Consider the following 22,853-nt stretch of genomic DNA (forward strand, 5'->3'; position numbering starts at 1 on the left):
CACGTACTATCCAAACAAGGTGACACTATTCTAGGATTATTCGCCAGAAATTCAACAATTTCTGCGCTGTGTGGTCGTTTTTGGGCATCCAACTGCCAACAACTTTTTAACAACTGCTCCCTGAAAGATATACAAGAAGACGTTGCTTGATATCATCGTCAGCAACGTTTGCTTAGGAACTTTTCTCCTGATGGAAGCAGACAATTATTTACTGATGTTCTTCAACTTACAGCTTTGCACCAACTCCGGTGGGAATGGTAACAGTGTTCCCCGATTTCACAAATTCCAGTACCTTTGACAAATGTACACAAAATGAATACTTTTTTCACAGCACTGGATAAACATAATGTGACAGCATATCACAGGACAACATGTCTCGCAGTGGACCACGCGTGGGTGCAAGTATGCAAGTATGCTCCTTTGAAACATGATATACATGGGCGAATATCATTAAAATTACTCTCATGTCGGTATTCTCACCTCGTTGTTGGATTTCCCTAAAAATTCAAGCAAATCAGTTTAGTTCGGTGGTACATTTACAGATACTCGTGAGTTTTAGTTTTAGCCTGAGTTTTATCTATACCTTGGAAAGGGAAACTGCCAAAACTGAGTATCTCGTAAATCTGCAAGTTATAAGAATAGAAACAAAACTTCATGGATCCGTCGAACTTTTTTAAGCAATCAGATAAAGTAAATATGTATCAAGTATGTACCAGAATTCCATACGACCAAACATCTGAAGCAGGAGTGAAAATACCCAAAGCCAAGGATTCTGGACTCATCCATCTTACAGGCAACATTCCTGAGATAAATATGCTATTAGTTGTGTATTTTTCCTTATTTTGCAGCCAAATATTTTATAAAAACGACTAATCTGACTGACTTGCCTTTTCGGTTAAATCGGTAGTAATCATTTTCATACATCGCCCTGTCAATGTAAAAAAATTCACCCCAGTTACAAATACTCTCAAGTTTTTAGCAATAACGCCAGGGAAATTTTAAATGAGGCAAAATACTGGTCTCAAGACCGATATGTTCCCTATCACAATTACGACAAGCTTACCTTGTCATTCCAAAGTCACCCAATTTCACGACACGGCTGGCGTTTACAAGACAGTTGCGACATGCAACATCCCTGAATGCAATAGTTTATACATATGCTTAGATATGTAATGAGAGAGTGGAAAATATGTAGCAGAATCGAACCTGTGAACATATTTAAGTTCAGCCAGGTAGCTCAGGGCTCTCGCGACGTCGAGAGCCATTGAAGTCAACCTTCGACTAGAAATCTCATCAGATTCTTCGCAATTCTTCTCATTGACTAGATGCCGACGGGCAAGGAGATACGTTTTCAAATCGCCTATTCGGACAAAGTGAAAGCAAAGGTCAACTCATTTTTTCATAACGTCATATCGTCATTGGTATGCGGCATTTGTGCATGAATCCAAAGTTGTAGGGAGCATAATAATGTTTGTCCTTACCGTACAGCATGAATTCCATCACCGTGTACACGGGTTCATTTTTAGTACAAACGCCCAAAAGTTTCACCTTGTGCGTAAATCAAAAATGTGTTGTGGTGAAAGTATTTAATAATTTCTAACCTACAATTCAAATTACACTCACAATATTTTTGTGCTCAAATCTCTTCATTACTTCCGCCTCCGAAAGGAAGTCTAATTTTTGCTCGCATGTTGACCCCACTGGAAAATTTAAATTTTTGTTAAGACTGGAATCTTTCTAGGTAAACATTAGTCTTTAGTTGCGAAATGTGAAAATTATGAAACAATATTTTAGCTGTTTGATTGTATAATATGAGACTTCTATGTACATATTTATATATTTATATCTAAATATGTCTACTTTGTACTTATGTAACGTGGTGGAAAAGTGAGACGTAAAGTGGAGTTTACCTTTCAGAGTCTTCACAGCAACAGCAACCTGCGTGGCATCATTCATTTTTATTAGATTACAAGTTCTTAAACTATCCAGTGTCACACATTTCGTTGCGCACTCATAGATCAAACAGACATTATGCGACACAAGGTCAACAAAAATAACATACCCATCCGCCATTGTCATCAAAGAAACATTCGCCACCTGGGACATGGGAGGAAAAAGACTTTAGAAACTCGCAGCCTCATGAAAAGCAGAGGCAGAGACAACCCAAATTTATATTTTACCGTAAACGGTTCCAAAACACCCTTCGCCCAGCTTTCTGTTTATGACAACCCGATCTCGCGGAATTTCCCACTTGTCCAGGGCAAATACGCTGGTGGCCGAGAGAATGTCGATGCCCAGAGCTTTGAAATAGTCTTCAGTCATCTGAACCTTTTTGTCATACCTAAAAACATGTAGGGAGCGTCCATAAATCACGTGATCGATTTTTGGACAATTTTGACCCCCTCCCCCCCTTGGTGACCGGTGGTGATAATTTCGCTACCCCCCCCCACCGGTCACGTGACAGAAGATGATGCTCAAATTAAATCATGTTGTCCGGAATAACAATATTTTTTTAAATCATTAATCAAATTAGAGCTACACTACACACATTTGTAAATAACTATTTAATACGCCAGTCGGACATAAGCATTTAAGTCGAAGCAAGTTTCCAAATATGCAAAATGAAAATCAAATTTATATAACGTGCGCCTGGTATGCCAAGAGAGTTTATATATATGTAACTCTCATGACATTTATTGGCATATACAAAAGTTAAAAAAACTTTACCCATGTCACGTGACATCTGACCATCTACCCCCCCCCCCCCCCGTGATAATTGGTGACAAATTTCAGACCCCCACCCCCCTCTAATCGATCACGTGATTTATGGACGCTCCCTAACGAATTGTAGCATCACACTTAAAATGGGGTAAAATGACAAATCTCCGCAAGAAAAACCATTACAGAAGAAATTATATGCTTATCGTACTTATAATTTTTTTCATGGTAGCTAATTTGCCAATGTAACTACATTTCACTTACATAAGCAAATTGAAATGATTGTAGTACTGTGTTGGTAGAGGAATAAAATTGTAGCAAAAACGGGCAATGTACTAACCGCCTCTTTATGATGACAAAGCATACGACCAACACAAATCCTAGAATCGTGAAACCAATAATGTTGGCTATGACGATGGCCACTTCGCAAGTTACGTCCAGAGCGTTCGCCAAGGTTTCGAGGACGCACTGAGGCGGGGGTTCTGAACCATCGGGGGGAACGTTCCCGTCCGGGGTGAACCATTTTATTGCAGATGCATTGAGTTCCAACCTGCCAATGACATTTTGTTATATAACAATTGTTTCGCTCGTCCAAACCCATTCATCAAATTTTTTGTGCAATGCTGCAAAATGTTCGCAGCCTCCATAATTTATGAGGCATGTCCAGATGACTGTGCGTATTCATGTATATGCAATTATGCATAGAAGGTTCAGCAGAAAACATGCATAAGCTAAGATTTTTTAAGAACTTACACTCCACCAACGATGGTATTTGAGGCTGAAGACGTATTTGGATTGAAATAACCGACAAGATTCGTTTTTCGATCCAACCACTGAACAATGTTAATGGTGGATACCCTGCAAATTTATGTGGCAAAATGATCCCATCCCATTAGCAAAGTGACAATGTTTATTGTGCACGCAGTACAAAAAATGCACTTACCGGGATGGTCCTCCTATGAATCGTATGTGACCAGAAACACCATAAAAGTCCGTCTCATTTATAATTTTGACAAATGTGCTGTGGTAAAAAATTATGGTGCATTAAAAAACTATTCATGGTATTTATTTACATAAATACTCGCATAACAAATGACTTTCGCACTTGGTTGTCTTTTCAGAGTGAAGGTTCGTTATGTGAGAATGGTTCTGCTTGAGCAATTTTTCCAATGCAAAAGCATACGTCCACATCGCATCCTGGGAATTTTAATTAATCGCAACACTAAATAAAGTTGACTTTATTTAGTATATATACAGTCAATCAAACTTACATATGCAAACCCAGCGTAATCCGAAAAGTCTACGTTTTTCTGTTCACAATTGTGTTCATATTTCGTCTTCCAAGCTGAAACAGTGATGTTTTCCTGCATAACTTGGTTCTCTGGAGCGTAATATGCGTACTGAAGAGACAAATGCCCATTGATGGCCTGAAATTGGAACCATGATTTAAAAAATAATCGGATTTTCGTCAAATAGTTTGTGCTTGTATTCAGGTCAAGTGATTTTATCAGAAGCACCAAAATCCGGATATTTTTTACCTGAATCATTTCTGCTGTTGTGCAGGGAATTGGTTCCTTGTCAGTTTGAAAGTTGTGTTTATCGGTATCATACCAATCCTGACCGGTCGAACATTGAAATTAATTTACAAATTAGACAACATGTCCACGACTTTTATGTACAGGAAGGAAAAATAGAAATGCTCACCCGCATAAACCAGACCGGAAGGAACCAGACAAATCCCTCTTTTGCCGTCATTTTTTGATGATAAGCTTCGCATAAAGTTAACATGAGTAAGCTATAGTGTTTTGTATATAAACACACACTCGTGCGTGTGCCTACTACGTACTTGAAAATAATGCTGACTTACCTTCGCACATAACAGCTCGGGCAGCGTGATCATAAAAGTCTCCAATAATAATTTTGGCTTTTTTGCTTTTCAGATCTTGTAAATACTAGAAAATGTACAAAATAACGTTTGGTTATTCCCGACATCTTTTAAGTTTGCAGATATTTATGCACGTAGACAGGCTTATGTATTCTTAATCGAGTAAAATAATCCAAAAAATACCTGTGACATGTTCAATGCGGGTCGGTCCTTTGGAAATTTTCTATTTGCCACAAATGCAATTTTATGTTCTTGAAGTCTGAAAAGTTTAAAAATATCGTCGATGTAACGCATTTTAAAAACGTAATCGTGAATGTGTAAATGGTAAATATTTTACGTAACCGCTTACAAGTCTTGAAGGTGGGACACGTATTCAGCATACTTTTGACCTTCTTCTGTCAACGAAGCGACCCGTGTCCAGCCCAAGTGTTGAAACAACAAAAGGTACACAAATCTGTCAAGAGTGACGTAAAAATTTCAGCAACTCAAACCCACTAATTTCGACATCACACAATGTTGAACTTACTGATACTGCTTGTTCTCTCCAATCGTTCTGAAAAAATATGGATACTTTTCTCGATCCGAAAAGCTGGACCCTTCAGCAGAGTAACTTATCACCACAGTTTTAAAATGAGTTGCAACACCTGCCAATGGTTCAGCGGTGTCGCTGCAAGCAGGACCTACGGAAAACCAATACGATTGGCATACATAAACTTTTTTAAAACAAAACTAGTGTCGTTAAATGACTGTGTCTGGTTGTGACAGGCCAATGTAATAAGTGATCATAATCTATTTAGCCCATGAATACTTGAGGATGAGGTTCGGGAAGCTAACAAAGACAACAATTTGTGAAGAACTGAACTAATTCAATGGAAATATGTTCGCTATTGAATGTCTAAAAGTAGAAGTGGAGTGCGTGCGTAATCTCCTTAATGAGATTCGCTAATTCTCTCACAAGCAAGTGTGTGGGCTAGAGACAAAAGCCCATAGAGATCAGTCTTCCTGGAATCAGTGTTAAGGATGCACAATTTCTATCATTTCAGTACTTTACCAATTACGGTCGGCCATTCACGAACGGCCACATCAAGCAGAATAACAAACTACTACTTACGAATTCCATGCCATGATAAAGGAGTGCGTGGGAACTGGTCGTTAGTGACCAAAATTCCATCAGAAAATAGCTCCGAACTAAATAAAATTTGTATATCTTGGCATTCGTACATAGATCCATGTACAGCAAGATAAGAGTTACCATTCCTGGGCCCACACACTACTTTACATCTCTCAAAAACGAAGGACAACTTGGCAACTGTTTAACGTGGAGAGCATGGCACGCATACCTATTTGAAATATGGCATTAAAGGGAATTATGCACCACTTTCTCTCAACTTATGGCACATGCAGAGCCTCGAATATACATAATTCCTAGTGCAGAGGAGACTGTGGTCGTGAGAGTCTCAATGCGTAGAATGAAGCTCGAAATGTGCTCCACATCGCGAATCGTACTTTTGCTTTCTCCAAATTTGCCAAGCTGAAGTCACCCACGTTCTCCTGCCAGGACGGGCCTGGTGCAATTCTCTCTCTTTCTCTTTCTCCCGTCTCTCTATCTGCACAGCCTTATTTATTGAGCAAGATATATTAAGTTAGGCATTTTTCTCAAGACGTACCAACTTAACGAATTCCTTCGTCAGCACTTCTAGAGTTTCGACGTTTTGACTTTCTACTTTTTGCCCTGCTGTAAGTTCTGACGATAATGGGAAACGTTACATAATTATTAATATCTTCTGTGCTCGCTCACACCTTTCTTGTTATGTCGCGTATTGAACTAAATATAGCTGCTCGAACTTATATAATTATTTCTAAAGTTGAATGTAGGTCGACCAGTTACGTAGATGTGCTAAAGTAAGTAGTAGAATACTAAAGCGAGTAATGTATGAATACGGTTAATGTCAAATGATGCTAATTAAAAGTTTAGGATGGGCTATAGTGCGTAAATATGTGCATATTTCAGTCACGTTACTCAGGTCACATTTCGCGAAAAGTCCCTTCTCCCTTATTTATCTGCTATGCTACATTCAACTTACCAAGAATCCCTGCCATATGCGGAAAACTGCTGAGTCGAATGCTAAAAAAATTCAACGTTTGAAGATTGCAACGTCCGTGAAAAAAACTTTCTCCGCCATAATACTTACTAGTCAATGAAGCTCTTCATAACTTTATCAGTTCGACACTGGCCGTCATAAACATGCATTCTGAGATCATAGTCACTTAAGACGCTGTTGTTTCTGTTGATAGCTTGAGCAGCCATTTGGGCAGCTGAAATATATACAAAAATACCAAATTAATATCAATCAAGAAAAAGAAACAGATGGAACGTGACATGAAAATATCACTGTTCATTTTATGCACACATTTTATTCTAGCCTGGATCTGAGGCTTATTATGCAGACTAAAAACAAGAATTTTAGATCGTTACAAATCCCATGCTCAAGAGGATAAGAAGAGGAAAATAGTAATAATGACTGGAGTAGGAAGCAATACCAGGGTAAATAGTCTCACTGTGCATGAGAAGAAATTCAACTTTCACTCACAACAGTATCTCTGAGCATCATCGTACAAACGCAGGACGTTCAATTTATGTGAAGATTGCACTACTCTGAGCAATCCAATTTTGAGCATAGTGTTTTTTTCCAGCTCCAAACAACAATAAAATTGGCCCCGTAATAAATTCTCCACGTCTCTCTAAATTGTGTCATGTCCCGGTTGGTTGATTTTTGGATAAATGTGCTACTTGTCGTATACCATTTCAAACAACCTCTTGCAAAATATACAAGGAAAATAGGCACAATTTGTTCACCGTGTGTGTTTGGGTGGAAAATGGCCATCGTTTGTGAACCTGCTGCTGCTGCTCAATTTTCTCATACCGACAAACTTTACCTTTTACTTTTTGCAAAAAGAAACCATTGCTGGGAACTTTGGCTCTCAAGCCTCACGACACTTGGTCAATTGTAAAAATATGGAATTGCTCACTGGAGCAAATACTTAATTGGGCTTAGAACTTAATTGAATTTTCCAACTTTGAGAAATACCCAAGTCCCCGAGGAGTAAAAAAAATGTGACAATGAAATTCTTCAATCGGCAGATTAAAGCCCTTCCTTATTTTTCTACGTACCTATAAGAATCCCCCTCGCAGTATAGGTTCCCGTAATGGGGAAGATGCCACCGATGAAGAGAGGGATTTTGCCATTTCCTTCCTTTGGCTTCCAGGCTTCCCAAATATGTTCGCTAATTTTCATCCAAGCACAAGCCACTTGTTCCGCTGCGAGTTGAGGGTCTCTTCGCAAGCTAACATCAGTGGGATTTGGACTAATCCCTTCTCCCATGACGCTTCCTCCACCCGTTTCAATAACGAAGTTTTCATTGTCCCGAGCTGTCTTGTCCATGTAGAACTTGAGAAGCTGGGTGTACTCTTCATAAGAAAAGGACAGTCGGTGAACGGCCTGAAAAAATAGAGCACATATTGCATTTTATCTTTTCCCCGACAAACACACGAAGTTTCCTCATTCTCTGATTGTTTTTGGATTATTACAGATAAATGGATTAAAAGACGGATTTTACGCAAACTACTGAGCTGCATACATTCGTCTGCGTTGGATTGTTATCATTTAATTACTTTCACCACTTTCCAATTTGCTTATCTATCTGCATCGGTGTATCAAAAGCATTTCAGACTGTTTTTTCAATGCATTCATACCCACATATATATGTTCATACGTGCAGAAGCACAGAATATCGTATGACTGCAATTTACTATGCACATGTATAATAACAACCATATGCAGCTACATAGTACAAGTGTTGATTTCACCCATGGTGGTGACAGAAACAGACTATTTGTAATGTAAAATACTTAATTAGTATTCAGCGGACGTGTGTCGTAAGAGAATTTTGAATTTGGACTGCTTCGGTAGCACAATCTCATAACAATGAAAAAGATATGAACTCACGTATTCATGTGTGTACGTATGCATAAGCGTTTGGTTTAACAAACAATAAAATTCCACAGAGTTTCATAAACTTTTCAAATATCATTAAAAGTGCTACATTTTTATTACAAAATATTCGAGAATGCTGGCAAGGGAAATATGCCACATTTTGTTCAGGTGTTGATACAGCTCATGCCTCCCACAATGCATTAAGAGGCGTAATTACTTTGAGGATGCAAAAGGGAGAGAATAAATTATTCCTCATTATATTCTCCACCGGCAAGTTTAGTATGCGCGTCCGTGTTTATGCAAATTTCCGTACAATTACCACCCCCAAAAGTTTACTCTAAATCTCAATGGGACCGATAAAGAAAGATAAACTATGTATGTACAAGTGCCTTTGTTTTGTTTCTAATCCTCTCCCGGGCGGAAATCTGCATGCATAACATTGTCTGGCCAAAGTTCTGAATGGCGAAAAATTTAAATTCCTGATTCGGCACACAACTTGATACTTATTATTATGCTAGACTGCCATAATTCAGATGAGCAAAAGTCTACAATGGCACAAGAGCAAGATTAAGATGCCAAGCATGCAGGAGATTATGTATGGCGAATAATGCAATTCAACCAGCCTTGCATGCATGTTCATACCTTGCAAAATCAGAGCAAACAAACTTGCACGACAAAAACCTTGGCTATTTCTTATGACACCAAGTTTTTTTTCTAGTTGGACATAGATGCATTCGCTTCGCCGGGCTTATCATCATCATCACATGTACATAAAATCCGACGGTGAGGTTACTCAAGCAAGGAAACCCAGCCGAGTTTTAAATGAGGTTTCTGCTCTGTAAACGTCGCTGTCGGATGTTATCCAATGTTTACTTACTTCGTATGCAGTTTTGGCACCCTCTTTCAACTTGGAGCTCACGACTTTCTCCAGACTCCGAGACTCGTAGCAAAACTGGTCATGGTCACAGGGTGGAAAGGCTACGCTAATGGTGTCGAATTCCAGCGTGAGTACCATCGGCTTCCAGCTAAAAAACATCACCGCTCGTCTCCGGTTCCCAGATCTTAACTCGTACTTTGCCACCAAACTCTTCACAAAGAAGTCCAAGTTGGGTCCGAGCCACAACACTTGAACACGAAGGCCAAGCTGCGTGATTTGCTCGGGGAGGAACATTGACGACTCTGGAAACACAACGTCAATAAAAATGTGCTCTCAAAAGGAATTCGCAAAAAAGAATAGTTGGTCGTCCTCTTTTGAAACTTATTTAACACGCCCGCAAACCAGTCCTCTCCAATTTCAGAGACTTTCACTTTATGTGGGTGGACCATGCACACAGGGAATGAGAAATAAGATGTTTGGTAAGAAACATAACTAATCTTGACTTACAGGCTCTGTGATTTCTTACTTAATTCACGAAATGGTAAATTGGATTATAAATGCTTTGTGTAAAACTTTTCCTCACAGAATATTATTGTTGGTTGTTAATTCAAAAGAAAAAGTTGCCCTATACATTTGTCTTGTTTATACGAATCATCATTTCTCTGTGAAATACTAGTAGAAACCTCAAGTGGTAAGTTGTGATGAAGAAGCTCATTCATAAAACTTTAGCATTTGGGAACAATGGAATGCACACACCCAGGGAAAACTTGGGTTCTTGTGCATATACATGTGTATGTATAATAATAGGACAACAAAACTACTGCACAAAAGTTAGCAGCCTATACAAAAAGTGTCATAAACTAAATAATATGTCACACTCATGAATGAGCGGGTTCTTTTCTTAGCGCATGTCATCATAATAAGATCCACTGACCGACTGCGTGTGTAAATTTGCGGCGGAGACTTGTCAAAACAAATAAGGTGAGTGACGGGTCAAATTACTTACCTGGGTACGAGGCCAACAAAATTGCACATTTTCGTCCTCCTCTGCGCCCTTCTTGGCACAGGTTTGGTGGAGTGAACATTCCATTAGTGCAGAACGATTCTTGGCAGAAAAACCTGTGTCGGAGAAAGTGAAGAAAGAAAAGTTAAGTTAAGCAAGCCATTATAAGTTGGCGAAACCATACACAAACAACGGCCAACAATACGCTGGCCCACACAGTATTCGTGTAATGATGCGACAACGCTTGTTATGAAACTCGTCGTCATCGTCTCGTTAAGCCTGCGACTTCAAGTAGAGCACATCATTTATTTTATTTTTTCTCGTAAATGCTCAAGATCACAGGTACAGCTAAGTGCAGTTTCCTCCCATGTATTATAATTTTATGTCCCATCAGGAGTGACGCGATATGACCTGATGCATGGTCCTAATTTCAAGGCTGCCCCCTGATAAGAAGGCGCACTGAAGTTAATAGTCCGACTATAAAGTAATCGTGTTGTCCTTGTCAGCACGAACCGGCAGACACTTTTGGATAAGTGGTTAGTGCTCTTGCAGATTTATTTCCTGTCATCTCAAATCAACCGATTTATTATTGTTGATAAAATAATGATGCTCCTTTGTGACGTCGGGTATGAAACTTCCTCCCTTGTCAACTTAAATTATATGCAATTGCTCCAAGTTTTAAACATGAGTCTCAATCTAATTTCAGAATCTACTTAAAGCTGGCTGCGTCTATCTGCATTAATTCTCCAGTCATGTATGTTGGGTAACTTCACGGATGGTTACGTTTGGAAAATTGACGCAAATTAGACTTGAGTTTCCAGAAGCTTGCGCAAGATTTGATCTCAAGCTATGCGATGGATTTCTCATCCTAAACAAACAACGCAAACAAATTTGTTCAAGTGCTCTCTGCAATATTCATTGAATTGTATCGAGTTGAGATGGTGAAAGCAAACGGCTAATTTCATGCTCCCCTAAATCTACGAATTAGACAAGACATTGCTCAACTGCTGTTGGCATATGTTTTTGTATTCCATCTAAAAATATTACTAGAAAGAGATCTGATGATAATAGTGAGCATAAGATAAAAAGTTGATAACAAGAGTTGTGCTAATCATGATCTTGCCAGATAATTCTAATTTTGGTCTAATAAATGATGATATATTAGAAAAGTTTGAAGGTCGGCACAAAGAAAAATTAAGAATAGGGAGCATAATTCGGATCCCATTGCGTCATTATTGAGCATCTCATGGGAAAAGACTGTATAATAATGATTGACGAAATATCTAGGACTCGTCCTCGGTCTAATGAATACTGATTGATACTCTTCATCCTGCGATACACGGTCTCATTCATTTTCATTGTATTTCATTATCATAAATTGGGTAGCCCTCCAAGGATTAATCCATAAATAGTCTCACCGTTCGGTTTGTGCGTTCCAGGCGTGGTGTGTGGTGGCCGTCGTGTAGTCCTCGTCGTCCAGGGAAAACAGGTCAATCAGGTTGTCATTGCTTTTAAATGTCCTCCAATAATCCAACATGGGATTCTCGTCCACCACACTCATCCGCGGAATATACCACCCAAACCTATTCGGGACACAATTCAATTAACATTTACTCGGTTACGTAAATTAATTAAAAAATATTTGCAACCGGGTTGTTCAGCATGCATAACCGGTGAAATATTATTAGATAAATTGTGTCATTAAGAATTTTATGAAACGGGAGTGGTCGTTTGAAAGTAATAAAGATAAGACTTTATTTTTATCCAATGACTTTTTGTCAGGGAAATTTCAAGGTTGTGCTGTCTCTTATATTCACATTGTAAAGAATCATGGCTCCGAATTCCAGACAAGGGCAAGACAGAAGATGTCACAAAGACAAGCATACTTTAGTCTAACGAAGGTAAATATTAACCCAAGTTCTCGATTTGTCCGGTTCCATCTCCCAAGATGTAGTTTTTTCCAAGAATCTACAGGCTATTCGCCGGACTTTCGCTGCTGGACTTTCTTCGCACGTCAGACTTAAACAAGTCTGTCCGATATCAATGAATTCGAGAAAGTTTGAAGGTTACACTTTCGGACAGGCAAATGACCTGACTACCGGAACGGAAAGAATGAAGGCGTATGTAACTATTACATAGTGCTCATGTGGCCACAATATTTGTTCGTGAAAGATGACGAAGGGCAGTTCCACTACAAGTTTCAGAATGCATACATATCTATAAATGGGACAAGACAGTGGTCTAAAGGATTCGATGTCTGTGTCCTCCTCCCAACATGTGCTGTTACATACGTACGGAGAGTAGTTATTAGACCACAGCTTTAGTTTATGTGAAAAGAACCAAAAGAAAAACCGGACCGTTCTGGTGTCTTGTCTTTGAGTCCTAAGCGAATCAACGTTTTTGTTGAGTATTTTATCCAAGCCTTTTTCTCGAGGTTCAGCAGAGAAGGATTGGTAGGTTGGTAGGAGGAAGAAAGGAGGACAGTGACAAATCAAGTTAAGAAAGTATCCACCAAAGTCCACTTTGTGGCGGAGTAGATGGAGAGTCCGCAGGGAATCGGCCTACTCTTCGCCCTAATGAAAACCTTGCCCACTTAATACAGCAACAAGAACGCGTTCTTTATGACCACACCCGGAGCACACCCACACCAATGAAAATTCATGGCCAGAACCGATACAAGAAAAGTGGATGTCACACATCATGCTTGTGCACTGAATCACGTAAAAAACAAAATCTTGCAAATGGAATATTTTTCTCTATTAGCGTGACACCGAGAAAGAGAAAGCACAGGGTTTCACTTACGGCTAACTTACGAGAAGACTCGTTACCACCCACCTTTTTCATTTTTAAGCCAATGCGTGTTAATACCAACGAACGACGTGTTCAAATTCCTGGCCTTATAGAACGAGGATAATGCATATGCACCACACGGTGGCCGAGCCCCCTCAACTTTCACTTTGCACTCACATATTAAGGCAATCTTAAGTAGTGCACTTTGCTGGTAGCCCATCGGGACCAGAACTCTTCATTCCTTTTCTGTACAACCTCTAATTTAACCACCATTGATTAAATACATTGTCAGCGTGTTGATAAAGTCTAATAAGATCAGAACAAACTTATACAGGCTCCAAAAAGTTGTCCTTCCTGCAAATAATTCTGGTTGCGGACAAGCGTTAGATGATAAACTTGAGTAAAAACTGCAATATATTGCAATTGCAATTTCTTTTTTCCGAATGTCAACCTGAGTATGCGAAACTTTATGCATACTTTGGAACCTATGCGGCTTTCAGAAACTTTCAGAAATGTATTTATGTGACACAGGTTGAGGCCGACTTTCACCTCATTCTGTATTACTTCAAAAATCCCTTGGGCGTGTAATATTTTGCGAATGCTATTGGGTGAAGAAATGATGTGTCATTTTGGTGAATAGAATTTCTGCCAGATCCACGAAATGGTGGATGGAAGGAAGCAGTGTGGAACGGATGAGGGGGCAGCATTCTGATGATTGTTTCATCACATGCATTGTATAACCTTCAAGATTGAGCTCTTGACGTCAACTCACACAGGAGAAAGGAGAAAACAACAACAGGAGTCATTTGCCTCAGGCTGATGCTACCCATGAATTTAAATGCATTCAGTTGGTAAAAACCTGAAACTTTCTCCGGTTTCATCCATCCAGCCACCCACCAAATGGGCCAAAACAGGACGTAATGAAATTCCAGAAATGCGAAGGCTTGAAATCATTCATTTGCTTCCTGTGTGTGAGCTTTGCCTGTGCGGAAAGACTTTTCGTGAAGCACATCATTCCATACACAGGATGACTTTCTCCCTTGGGTATTATTCCATCCGACGGCGTGTGTGGTGGGAATAACTGAATGCAACGACAACAAGGAAAAAACAATTTGGTCCTCGGCGAGGCAGAACGCAAAAGCTTGAACAACTCTGCATCCCATCAGAAATAAATCGCAGAATTTTCATTCAATTTCCATAACCCAGACACACATATTGGTTTGTCACTTTTATTCGGATTTCAAATTCAAGGTGCGAATATCAAAATTTTGTGGTTTGTCATGAATCAAACTCAACATGAAATATTGTTTATTTGATTATGTTGAGAAATTCCGAACTTGGGAGTCGTTTTTTATGGGAATATGTAATTTCGGAAAATTCTGTTGGGAACCCCATGCGTCATGCTGTCCATACTTTGAAGGATGATCAAAACTCATCGAGTTGATGTGTGCACGATAGGACTATCCGGGATTAATTGAGGATTATAAAGGATTTCGAATGAAGTTTCCTCTGAAATCTATCAATAACCCGTCACAACGTGTTGAAACTTGCGAAAATCATGTTCACACATAAAATCCTCGTAGGAGGAAAGCTTCACCAAAAATCCGTACCATTTATGTCTGTCCATCGCTCAACGGGCATGCAACTTAATTCAGTTTAAAATGTATAAACTGACAGAATGCACCCTCATTAAAAGTTCCAATTTCGAAATACCTGAGCATAAGGAAGACAGAATCCGTCAGACTCTTCATCCGAACAGAAACTTGTTTCCTTTCTATCCACGTCACGCCGTCTTCACGTTGGTATTGGCCCAAAATAAGCATTTCCACAACCTTCCTAATCAATTCCGTCTGCTTCTTTCATTATTTTTTTGAGACACATTGTGTCATGTTCTTTGTAAGCGGAGTTCCTGGCTAATAAGACGGAGCCATTCTGTCTAGCCATGCCTCATTAACTGCACGAGGAGGTTGCATGGCGGAGGGATATAAATTGCATGGGAACAACCTTCTCATAATGGGTGAAAGTAAGTGAAAGGGACAATTGCCAATACACAAAACAAATATTTGCTTATGTTCATCCACCAATTTTCCCGTTCTAAAAGTAGCACCCAGCCAGCCGTCGTCGTCACCTTCGTCATTCCCATTCACCACTCACGTTCACCTCAACCTTGTAATAGCAATAAATCCACATCCTTCTGGGGTAACGCTTCAATTGATAACGAAAGATAGCGACAGGTTCAAAGTTCACATAACCCAGAACCTCCATGGCTCCATGTGAAAACGATGGGTGTTTGTTTGCTCGCCATTTAATTGAACCCCGGAGCATCCGCACATGTTGCAACATCATCTGCTGCAATAATCTTCATGACTGATCAAGCTATGGACCACTTTGGGAAATCGGCTATTTGCTGAATTTGAACAATTCTGACAAAAAAAATATCCACCCAATAAAATATATAGCTAGAGGGTGGTGGATCCCATTGTTGTCTTCATAATAGTGTTGCATGACCTTAACCCAGATAATAAATATATGTGCTCCATATCTAAGCATTGATATAATGCAAGTGCTTGAGTTTTCTGATGTCAATAAATTTGAGTCCATTGTTCCGATTGGTCATTATTTATGGAACCATTATGAATTTTATAAATGCTTTGAATTTCCCCATTTCAAACTTATTTTAGTTCTAGACAACAAGCATGATCAGCATACCAAACCACTCTCGCAAGAACGCAGTGGGGGAAAATTGCAACACAAGTCCACATTTTATTCGACGATTGAAATACCGTAACTTACGGTAATATTAATAGATTATGCAGCCCTATATCGAAAAACATTCCTCTTTGAGTGAGAATATTTTACACTTTCCTTGTGCGAGCAAAATGGATAAATGAACTCTCTAATTTACTTATTTTAGTTTCATGCAATTCACGAATGACGTTAGAACACACGTTTTTGGCGATACTTACCTTCCTTGGAATCCAAGTTGGCCGCAGTTTTCCAAGAGGCCTGGAGAATTCCATCGCTCCAACTCCCACTCTGAAGGGAACCAAACTCCCAGATTAATCTGCGACTCTGGAGCTCTGCAGATGAACAAATAGGTAATTACATCACTATTAATAGAAATCTTGACGTGGATCTTTACTGCCCACAACGCTTTCCAAAGAAATTCGGTAACCAAACATAATGAGATTTCTATCGCTATGAAAGTATATCTGCTTTTTTATGAAGCTAATTATGGCGAAATTGTGGAATACGCCATAAATGCGTAGATAACGATGCTACCAAATTGATTGCATCCTAGTTTAGCAAACCAAGTGGCGTCTTGTGGTGAATGATAACCTAGCTTCAACTCCTCAACCAACGTCTCTCTCGACATAATAATTTATATATCAATCATGTTAGTCCCTAATATTTTTAGCGCATCACTACGTGCATACAATTGAAGGTCACTTAATAAGTGGGCAAGTAAATCATCGATCTGTTGACATTATTTTAAATGATTTTGCTTTGTTTTGCTTTCATCTAACGCCTCTGCGTTAGACCCTACAGCGTTGCTCATTTATCTGTAAACGTTGAACGTAGTATGTGTAATACGATACGTCAAAAACAAAAGTTTGTCCTAGGAGATAATAATCAGCATTGCCCGAGGTTTAAAAGTCAGGCATTGATGCATGCATCTGTCTGCCCATTATTTTTATTCGCTAGTCTCAGATATCACATCTGCATATCAAATTTACTGACTCGTTCAACCAAGTTGGCGAGACGATATTTCTTGCACAAAAATCCAAGCGATTTTAAAGCGTGGCTTGGTGACATTTGTCGCTGCAATATTGCATTTATTTCAGACTGCGTTGCAAAATTCCAAATTAGGGCAGTAATGCCAGATGATAAGCACATAATGTGCAGTCAAACGTAATTGGATTTCTTTTACTGGAGTTGTCAGCTAGCCATAAAACCCATTCATTTAAGAGCACCTGAAACCTGAGAAGCACGTTATCTCGTCCAAAACCTTCTACCAAATGACATGTCACACACGTATGCAATAGTTTTCAAGCAAGTTGGGCCAAGACAATAAATGGTTGATTAAGAAAAGCCATAAAATCAGTCTTACCGACTGTTGGAGAGCAGGGCAGCTCCGTTGTCGAGGAGGTCCATCCCAGAAAGTCGTTGCAAAATTTGGGAGGAGGAGTTGATGTTGAAGTGATCCGTGTATGTGACAATATTGACTGAATCATACTTTAACACCTCTCGTAAAAATATGGCAAAAGCTTGTGTCACCAGTTGGTGACCAATATCGGAAGAAGTTTCGAGCGTAATGTTGAGAATATCATTTTCTATTTGGAAAAATCTCTTCGGAGTGACATCTGAAATAATTGGAGGAGAATATTTAATTGCATATATATACACATTTGGTAGTGGTAATATCACCTTACACATCTTAGCATATACTTATAAGACCAGGCATAATGCTCCTATTATAGACATTACAGTGAAGTGAACTCCGTTAAATTGAAAAAAATCTCACGGCACAAGTGGAAAACTGGTTTTGAACACTATTGCGATTATTACGACGCGAAAGAACGGCAAGAAAAAACTTTGCTCATAAAATGTTGCCTTTTAAGAAAGAAAGTATGTACGCTGTGAATAGTTCGATATATGCTCAAAGATAGAACTCTTTTATAGTTCATGCCTTCCAGTGTGAGCGAAAATAGGAATGAAAATGGCACAATTTGCATATATAACAGGTTCGTATGCACAGGGTGCCCCCTGTGCATACGAATATAGTACTCTGACGATTAGTAAGTTAGAGTGATATTCGCAATCAAACGTACCTTTGATATGCTCCAAACACTTGGGGGTGACATGGGCCACCATTCCTGACAGAATGGTGATTAGGTGGAGGAGATTCAAAAGACTGTGGTTCCTGAACAACATGATGTCCACACTTCTTGCTCTACCTCGACTGGGGAACTAATTGCTTTGGTGGGTGAGATTTCGAACCAAGAATTACAAAGGGAGTGACGATGGTGATGTACTAGGTTTGTAGTCGGGCAGTTGGAGCAAGTCTGCTGCAATAATCACGGACCACATGTCTCCAGCTTCACTTCAAAGGTGTCCAAAGTGTAAGGTTTGCTGGATCATATTCACTCCAACAGCATTGAGAATCTTCGGACTCAGATGAAACTGTAATTTGCGAATATATTTTGATTACAGATTTGATAAATAAATATCACTGAGGAGTCATGTTCTAAAATTTGCATTTAAATAAGTCATTTTCGACTTGGCCCTCCTCATCCACTGGAGCTAATCTAACATTACTCTACGGAGTAGAGTACCATACTTATGCATGCATAATAATATACGACGTCGTGATCTGAGCTGACGTTAATATCATTGAGTGATGGTGATTAAACATAAGTTTACGATGCTTCGATCTTATACATGCAGTATATACTTAGGATTAGCTACACGCATTCTTACTTCAGTATACTGATAAGCACTTAAAATTTGCAATAAGCAGCAAGTTGATCAACATACAGCTGTAAATTGTCTTCCTTGGCTGGAGATAGATCCGTGTGTCTACGATATATGCAGGACAGATTCAGATATGCGTGTACAATTTCATTACTGGCTCCAAGAAACGATATTGGTGCCCTTATAGACATAAAGAGCATAGTGCATACTCGTGTCTGTATTGGGAAATGTGACAATGAGGAGGGTTGGAGAAATCGAATGGAATATGTCTTGACCAATTTAACGAAGCCACACATTTCTGACAAAAACTTTCTGTCAACTTTATGAATGAACCCATTAATTTTAATTGCCCAACGTTTATCCTCCAAAATCCAGATTACGTGGCCATAGTTAGAACCGCAGTAGCGTACAATCCCACAAATAAATTAAGTATGCATATCACCGCAAAATGTATTCGAACCATGTCCGTAGGTCAACTTCTCAGGACTTGAATGGTGTACTCGACATGGTTTTACGATGGCTCCTCATTTCATTATTATGGTTTACCTCCTTACATAACGTGCTATAGACAACATTCACTTATTAATTGAAGACTTCCATAATGTTGTTTAGTCAACAGTTGCCTATGCAGCGTTTTATAAATGCAACCGAATTATATAAAACGATCAAACTCGTTTTTTTCTCGTCACCTTCCACATAAAAAGCTCAAACTGACTCTGTAGCCAAATCCTCCCACGCGTTATTTCCCAGTTTAATTATTAGACCGCTGATGTATGTAGAAGTCAGTGAGAGAACATTGTATGAGAAAACTAATAATTTTGTATGCAAATCTCGTTCCATTTTCTGAACTTTGTCAATTTAGGTGGAAATAGAGAGAGATGAGAAACTTGGAGCTCATTACGCTACAAGCATTACTGATCACCAAATCCTAATGAGTAGTTGGAGGAGGAAACTATGTATTTACACGGAAATGAAGTGGTCCAACCTTGATATTCTGCTCAATTTTCTACTGAACTCAACCTCTCCAGATAATAAAGTCTCTCAAAAGATTGTTTTCACAAGTAGATCATCATTTGTGACGAATGATGATGATGCCGGTGTCGATCTAATATAAAAAAGTTTCAACATGTGACTCATTTTGGGGGACTGTTTCTCCGTAGTAAATCTCTCATTTTCCTTCCTCTAACGTCGACCAAGTCTCAAAGTCTGTGCGAAGATAATGGTTATTTTCGAGAACCAAGAATGCAACGGCTTATTTTATGAGATAAATAGTCTGTGGATTACGTATTTGTTTTCTTTTGCTCATATAATACTCTTGATTGCGGGATTGATGGAGATGCCACAAATGCGACTCTTTTGGGTCATTTGACGAACAACACACAATCTCATTTCCTGCACTCTTTTCTCAGCCCAATGATGTCACGATGAGACGTATGTATGTAATTCGTGTACTGCGCAAACCGCAAGAAATACGTACATAACTCTTGTATGGAGTCTTATGGACCAAAGTGAATTTACTCTACGCAACATGCAACTTCCTTTCAATTCAAGATAGTGGCAAAGGGCACTGTGTGTGCAAATTGACCGTATGAATCGTATGAGACGAATAATTCAATATCGTCGAGCATTCTGATTGTGCAAATGTGAAATTCCTTCTCTCTCCCTGTCTAATTTATTGAGCTGGAAAATTTATTTACAGAAATACGGCATGTGGAGCTCATAAATAAATAATTGCATAAGTTTACATAATCTAAAGTTCTGCAGTCTGCACCGTTAATCTTGTACTTCATGACGTACTTATTATCGTAAGTGTATTGAAAACTGATATCTCTAATGCTGACCTTTGGAATTAATTTTGGGAAGTGCACATAATGCAGATATACAGAATTTGACATACATAAGAACATCGTCTATTTGCGTATAGCGTATTCCAAAGAAGATGCCCAAAATCTCTGGGTACTTATGTTTTACGAGTATAATAAGAGTGAGACTCTTATTAAACAAAAATATACAAATAAAATAATCTTTTACTTACTTAATCCAAGAAATCTGCAGTCTTGAGCAAAATTTTGCCCGATTTCAACCCCTAAGCTTACCCTAAAACGACCATTCACAAAATGAGTTGCTACTACTTAAGCAAAGGACTTTTGATAACAATCGGCGTCTCGAACAATAGTTTTGTTTCAGTTGAAGACATAAAGTTATCTGTGAAATATTTATGAACAAGTAAGGAGAAAATTCTTATCCACTGCAAATAAATTAGTTTATACATACAAATACATAATTTTTACACGCGCTTAGGGTTGAAAAAGATCGTAAATCATTACTTTTAGGCTAAATTGTCAACCTATTTATAAGACTACGGGGGCAAACTGGGTAAATTGCTGATGGTTTATTCTTTCAACTAATAACCTACATATATACGTAAGTACATCATACATTTATTTCTACTAAACCGTTGTTAAAAATCTCTTCAAAGTGTAAACAAGCTTCGGATTAATTACAGTGACGTTATGTAGCGTATGTGGGTGCGAAGAGTGGGAGTTACATGAAAAACACACAAGGCGTTCTCACCTAATGAGTGAAACCATGTATGCACAATAGGTGGGCCTTCAATATGTGGAGAAAGTGCAGAAAAATGGGAGAGGATCCCGTTTCATGGAACACAAAACGAGGCAAAGATAAATAACCGTCAGTTCCACCGCCTTCAATTTCTACGGAATCCTTGAACTATTATGGACTCAAAAAATAATGTTCCTCGGCTGTTCTTTGAATAAAAGATAAGCTCGACTGACTCTTTAAACAAATCCAGGCGGAAGATGATGAGGAGGAGACGGGACGATTGAGGTGAATCTCATACCAACTCCAAGTTTTATTAGAGCTTCGCCCTCTTCTACATAAGATTTAGTACCATCAGACATGGGATTCGCCAGGAATGAGACTCCGCCAGCTTGTGTCTTATCACATGACACAGAGCACTACGTATTTGGGAGAAAGGGCACCCCGTAATTTTCTCGGCTCTTAATGTCCACGGCCAACTTCCAGTCCATGAACTTTCCCCATTCAAATGAGAAATATGAGAATCATTCCGTTCTCAATTCTCTCAAAATATGAACATTCAGAGGACACGCAGCTCCTCAAATATCATAACTGAGGTTATCACCCGGCGCAGGGTCAACAATAAATTACATTCTAGTCGCGCCGAAATGTTTTTTTTAGAAATCTTGACAGGAAAATTAAGGATATCTATTTTGGAGCATTCTCGTGACGAGTGGAATCGTACAGAACAAAATAACTGATGGCATTGTGTTCATGGACATTGGAAGTCTCCAGATATAAATCAAGGCATAATCTACGTGTCTTATATTTGCGAATATATAATAACATTGGGTGATTAACTGCCATGTTACATGGCACACTGAACAGCCAACATAATGAAAGATTAATAATCAAGAAGCAAAAAAGTTATTTAATCTGTTGCATGATCACAATCCCGAACTGATGTGATACGTAATTGCAGAAAAGGAGCAGAAATCTCCAGAGCATAGAGATTCCAGCAATTTCTTGGTTGGAATATTTTATAATATTCATTTCAGGAATCGGTCTCTAACTTTATAAATAAATAAGTATATGCAACTACCTTCAAGTAAAATTATGATGCTCTCTCAAAGATAATCAAAGATAAGAATTTAGAGTTTCTGTTCCGTGTAGTCAACTACAAATGAAACATTTTGTAATTTACTATTGAATACAATGTTTCACACAATTGTCTAGCAAAGCTTTTCGAGATTCCAGATACACAAAGAAACATGCAAATTTTCAATTTCAACAGTTGCATTGATAAGAATAACGTTTTTGCAATATTATCATGCACAAATAATGGTCGCAATTTGTGAAACAGGGGAAAAACAAATGATGACCTTGTCTCGGTATCATCGCATCATGGCGAGTGAGAAACAGCGTTAAAAATTTTCGCAAGCTTTCTCAGCTCATATTAAATCAGATATGAAAGCTAAGCAGCCACATCAATCGGTACTCGTACTCACGAGAGTAGTAGCTCAACTTGTTTCGTATCGTGAAATCACAACATGAAGTTATTACCAAAGCTCA

At 38.8% G+C, this 22,853-nt stretch overlaps 1 protein-coding gene across 2 annotated transcripts in view; it reads right to left on the reverse strand.

The window, feature by feature from the left end:
* The window catches only part of LOC110851687, a 33,640-nt gene that overhangs the window by 1,855 nt on the left and 8,932 nt on the right, over positions 1–22,853 (reverse strand). For both annotated transcript variants that reach the window (XM_035853727.1, XM_022099558.2), the window contains 33 exons: positions 18,101–18,452; positions 17,380–17,632; positions 16,235–16,348; positions 11,897–12,061; positions 10,482–10,594; positions 9,476–9,777; positions 7,776–8,103; positions 6,796–6,919; positions 6,688–6,728; positions 5,130–5,283; positions 4,953–5,057; positions 4,787–4,862; positions 4,586–4,670; positions 4,423–4,487; positions 4,257–4,334; positions 3,990–4,145; positions 3,824–3,915; positions 3,662–3,739; positions 3,472–3,576; positions 3,059–3,268; positions 2,181–2,341; positions 2,063–2,097; positions 1,911–1,938; positions 1,624–1,700; positions 1,482–1,548; positions 1,207–1,360; positions 1,064–1,135; positions 888–928; positions 714–802; positions 584–623; positions 481–497; positions 231–292; positions 8–120 (listed from right to left, as the gene is read on the reverse strand). In XM_035853727.1, coding sequence (XP_035709620.1) covers positions 8–120; positions 231–292; positions 481–497; positions 584–623; positions 714–802; positions 888–928; positions 1,064–1,135; positions 1,207–1,360; positions 1,482–1,548; positions 1,624–1,700; positions 1,911–1,938; positions 2,063–2,097; positions 2,181–2,341; positions 3,059–3,268; positions 3,472–3,576; positions 3,662–3,739; positions 3,824–3,915; positions 3,990–4,145; positions 4,257–4,334; positions 4,423–4,487; positions 4,586–4,670; positions 4,787–4,862; positions 4,953–5,057; positions 5,130–5,283; positions 6,688–6,728; positions 6,796–6,919; positions 7,776–8,103; positions 9,476–9,777; positions 10,482–10,594; positions 11,897–12,061; positions 16,235–16,348; positions 17,380–17,632; positions 18,101–18,203 — 3,703 coding nt within the window. In that variant the 5' untranslated portion in view covers positions 18,204–18,452. The remainder of the gene's footprint in view (positions 1–7; positions 121–230; positions 293–480; positions 498–583; positions 624–713; positions 803–887; positions 929–1,063; positions 1,136–1,206; positions 1,361–1,481; positions 1,549–1,623; positions 1,701–1,910; positions 1,939–2,062; positions 2,098–2,180; positions 2,342–3,058; positions 3,269–3,471; positions 3,577–3,661; positions 3,740–3,823; positions 3,916–3,989; positions 4,146–4,256; positions 4,335–4,422; positions 4,488–4,585; positions 4,671–4,786; positions 4,863–4,952; positions 5,058–5,129; positions 5,284–6,687; positions 6,729–6,795; positions 6,920–7,775; positions 8,104–9,475; positions 9,778–10,481; positions 10,595–11,896; positions 12,062–16,234; positions 16,349–17,379; positions 17,633–18,100; positions 18,453–22,853) is intronic.

The sequence above is a fragment of the Folsomia candida genome, unplaced genomic scaffold (assembly GCF_002217175.1).
Source record: "Folsomia candida strain VU population unplaced genomic scaffold, ASM221717v1 Fcan01_Sc007, whole genome shotgun sequence".
In the NCBI taxonomy this organism is placed as follows: Eukaryota; Metazoa; Arthropoda; class Collembola; order Entomobryomorpha; family Isotomidae; genus Folsomia; species Folsomia candida.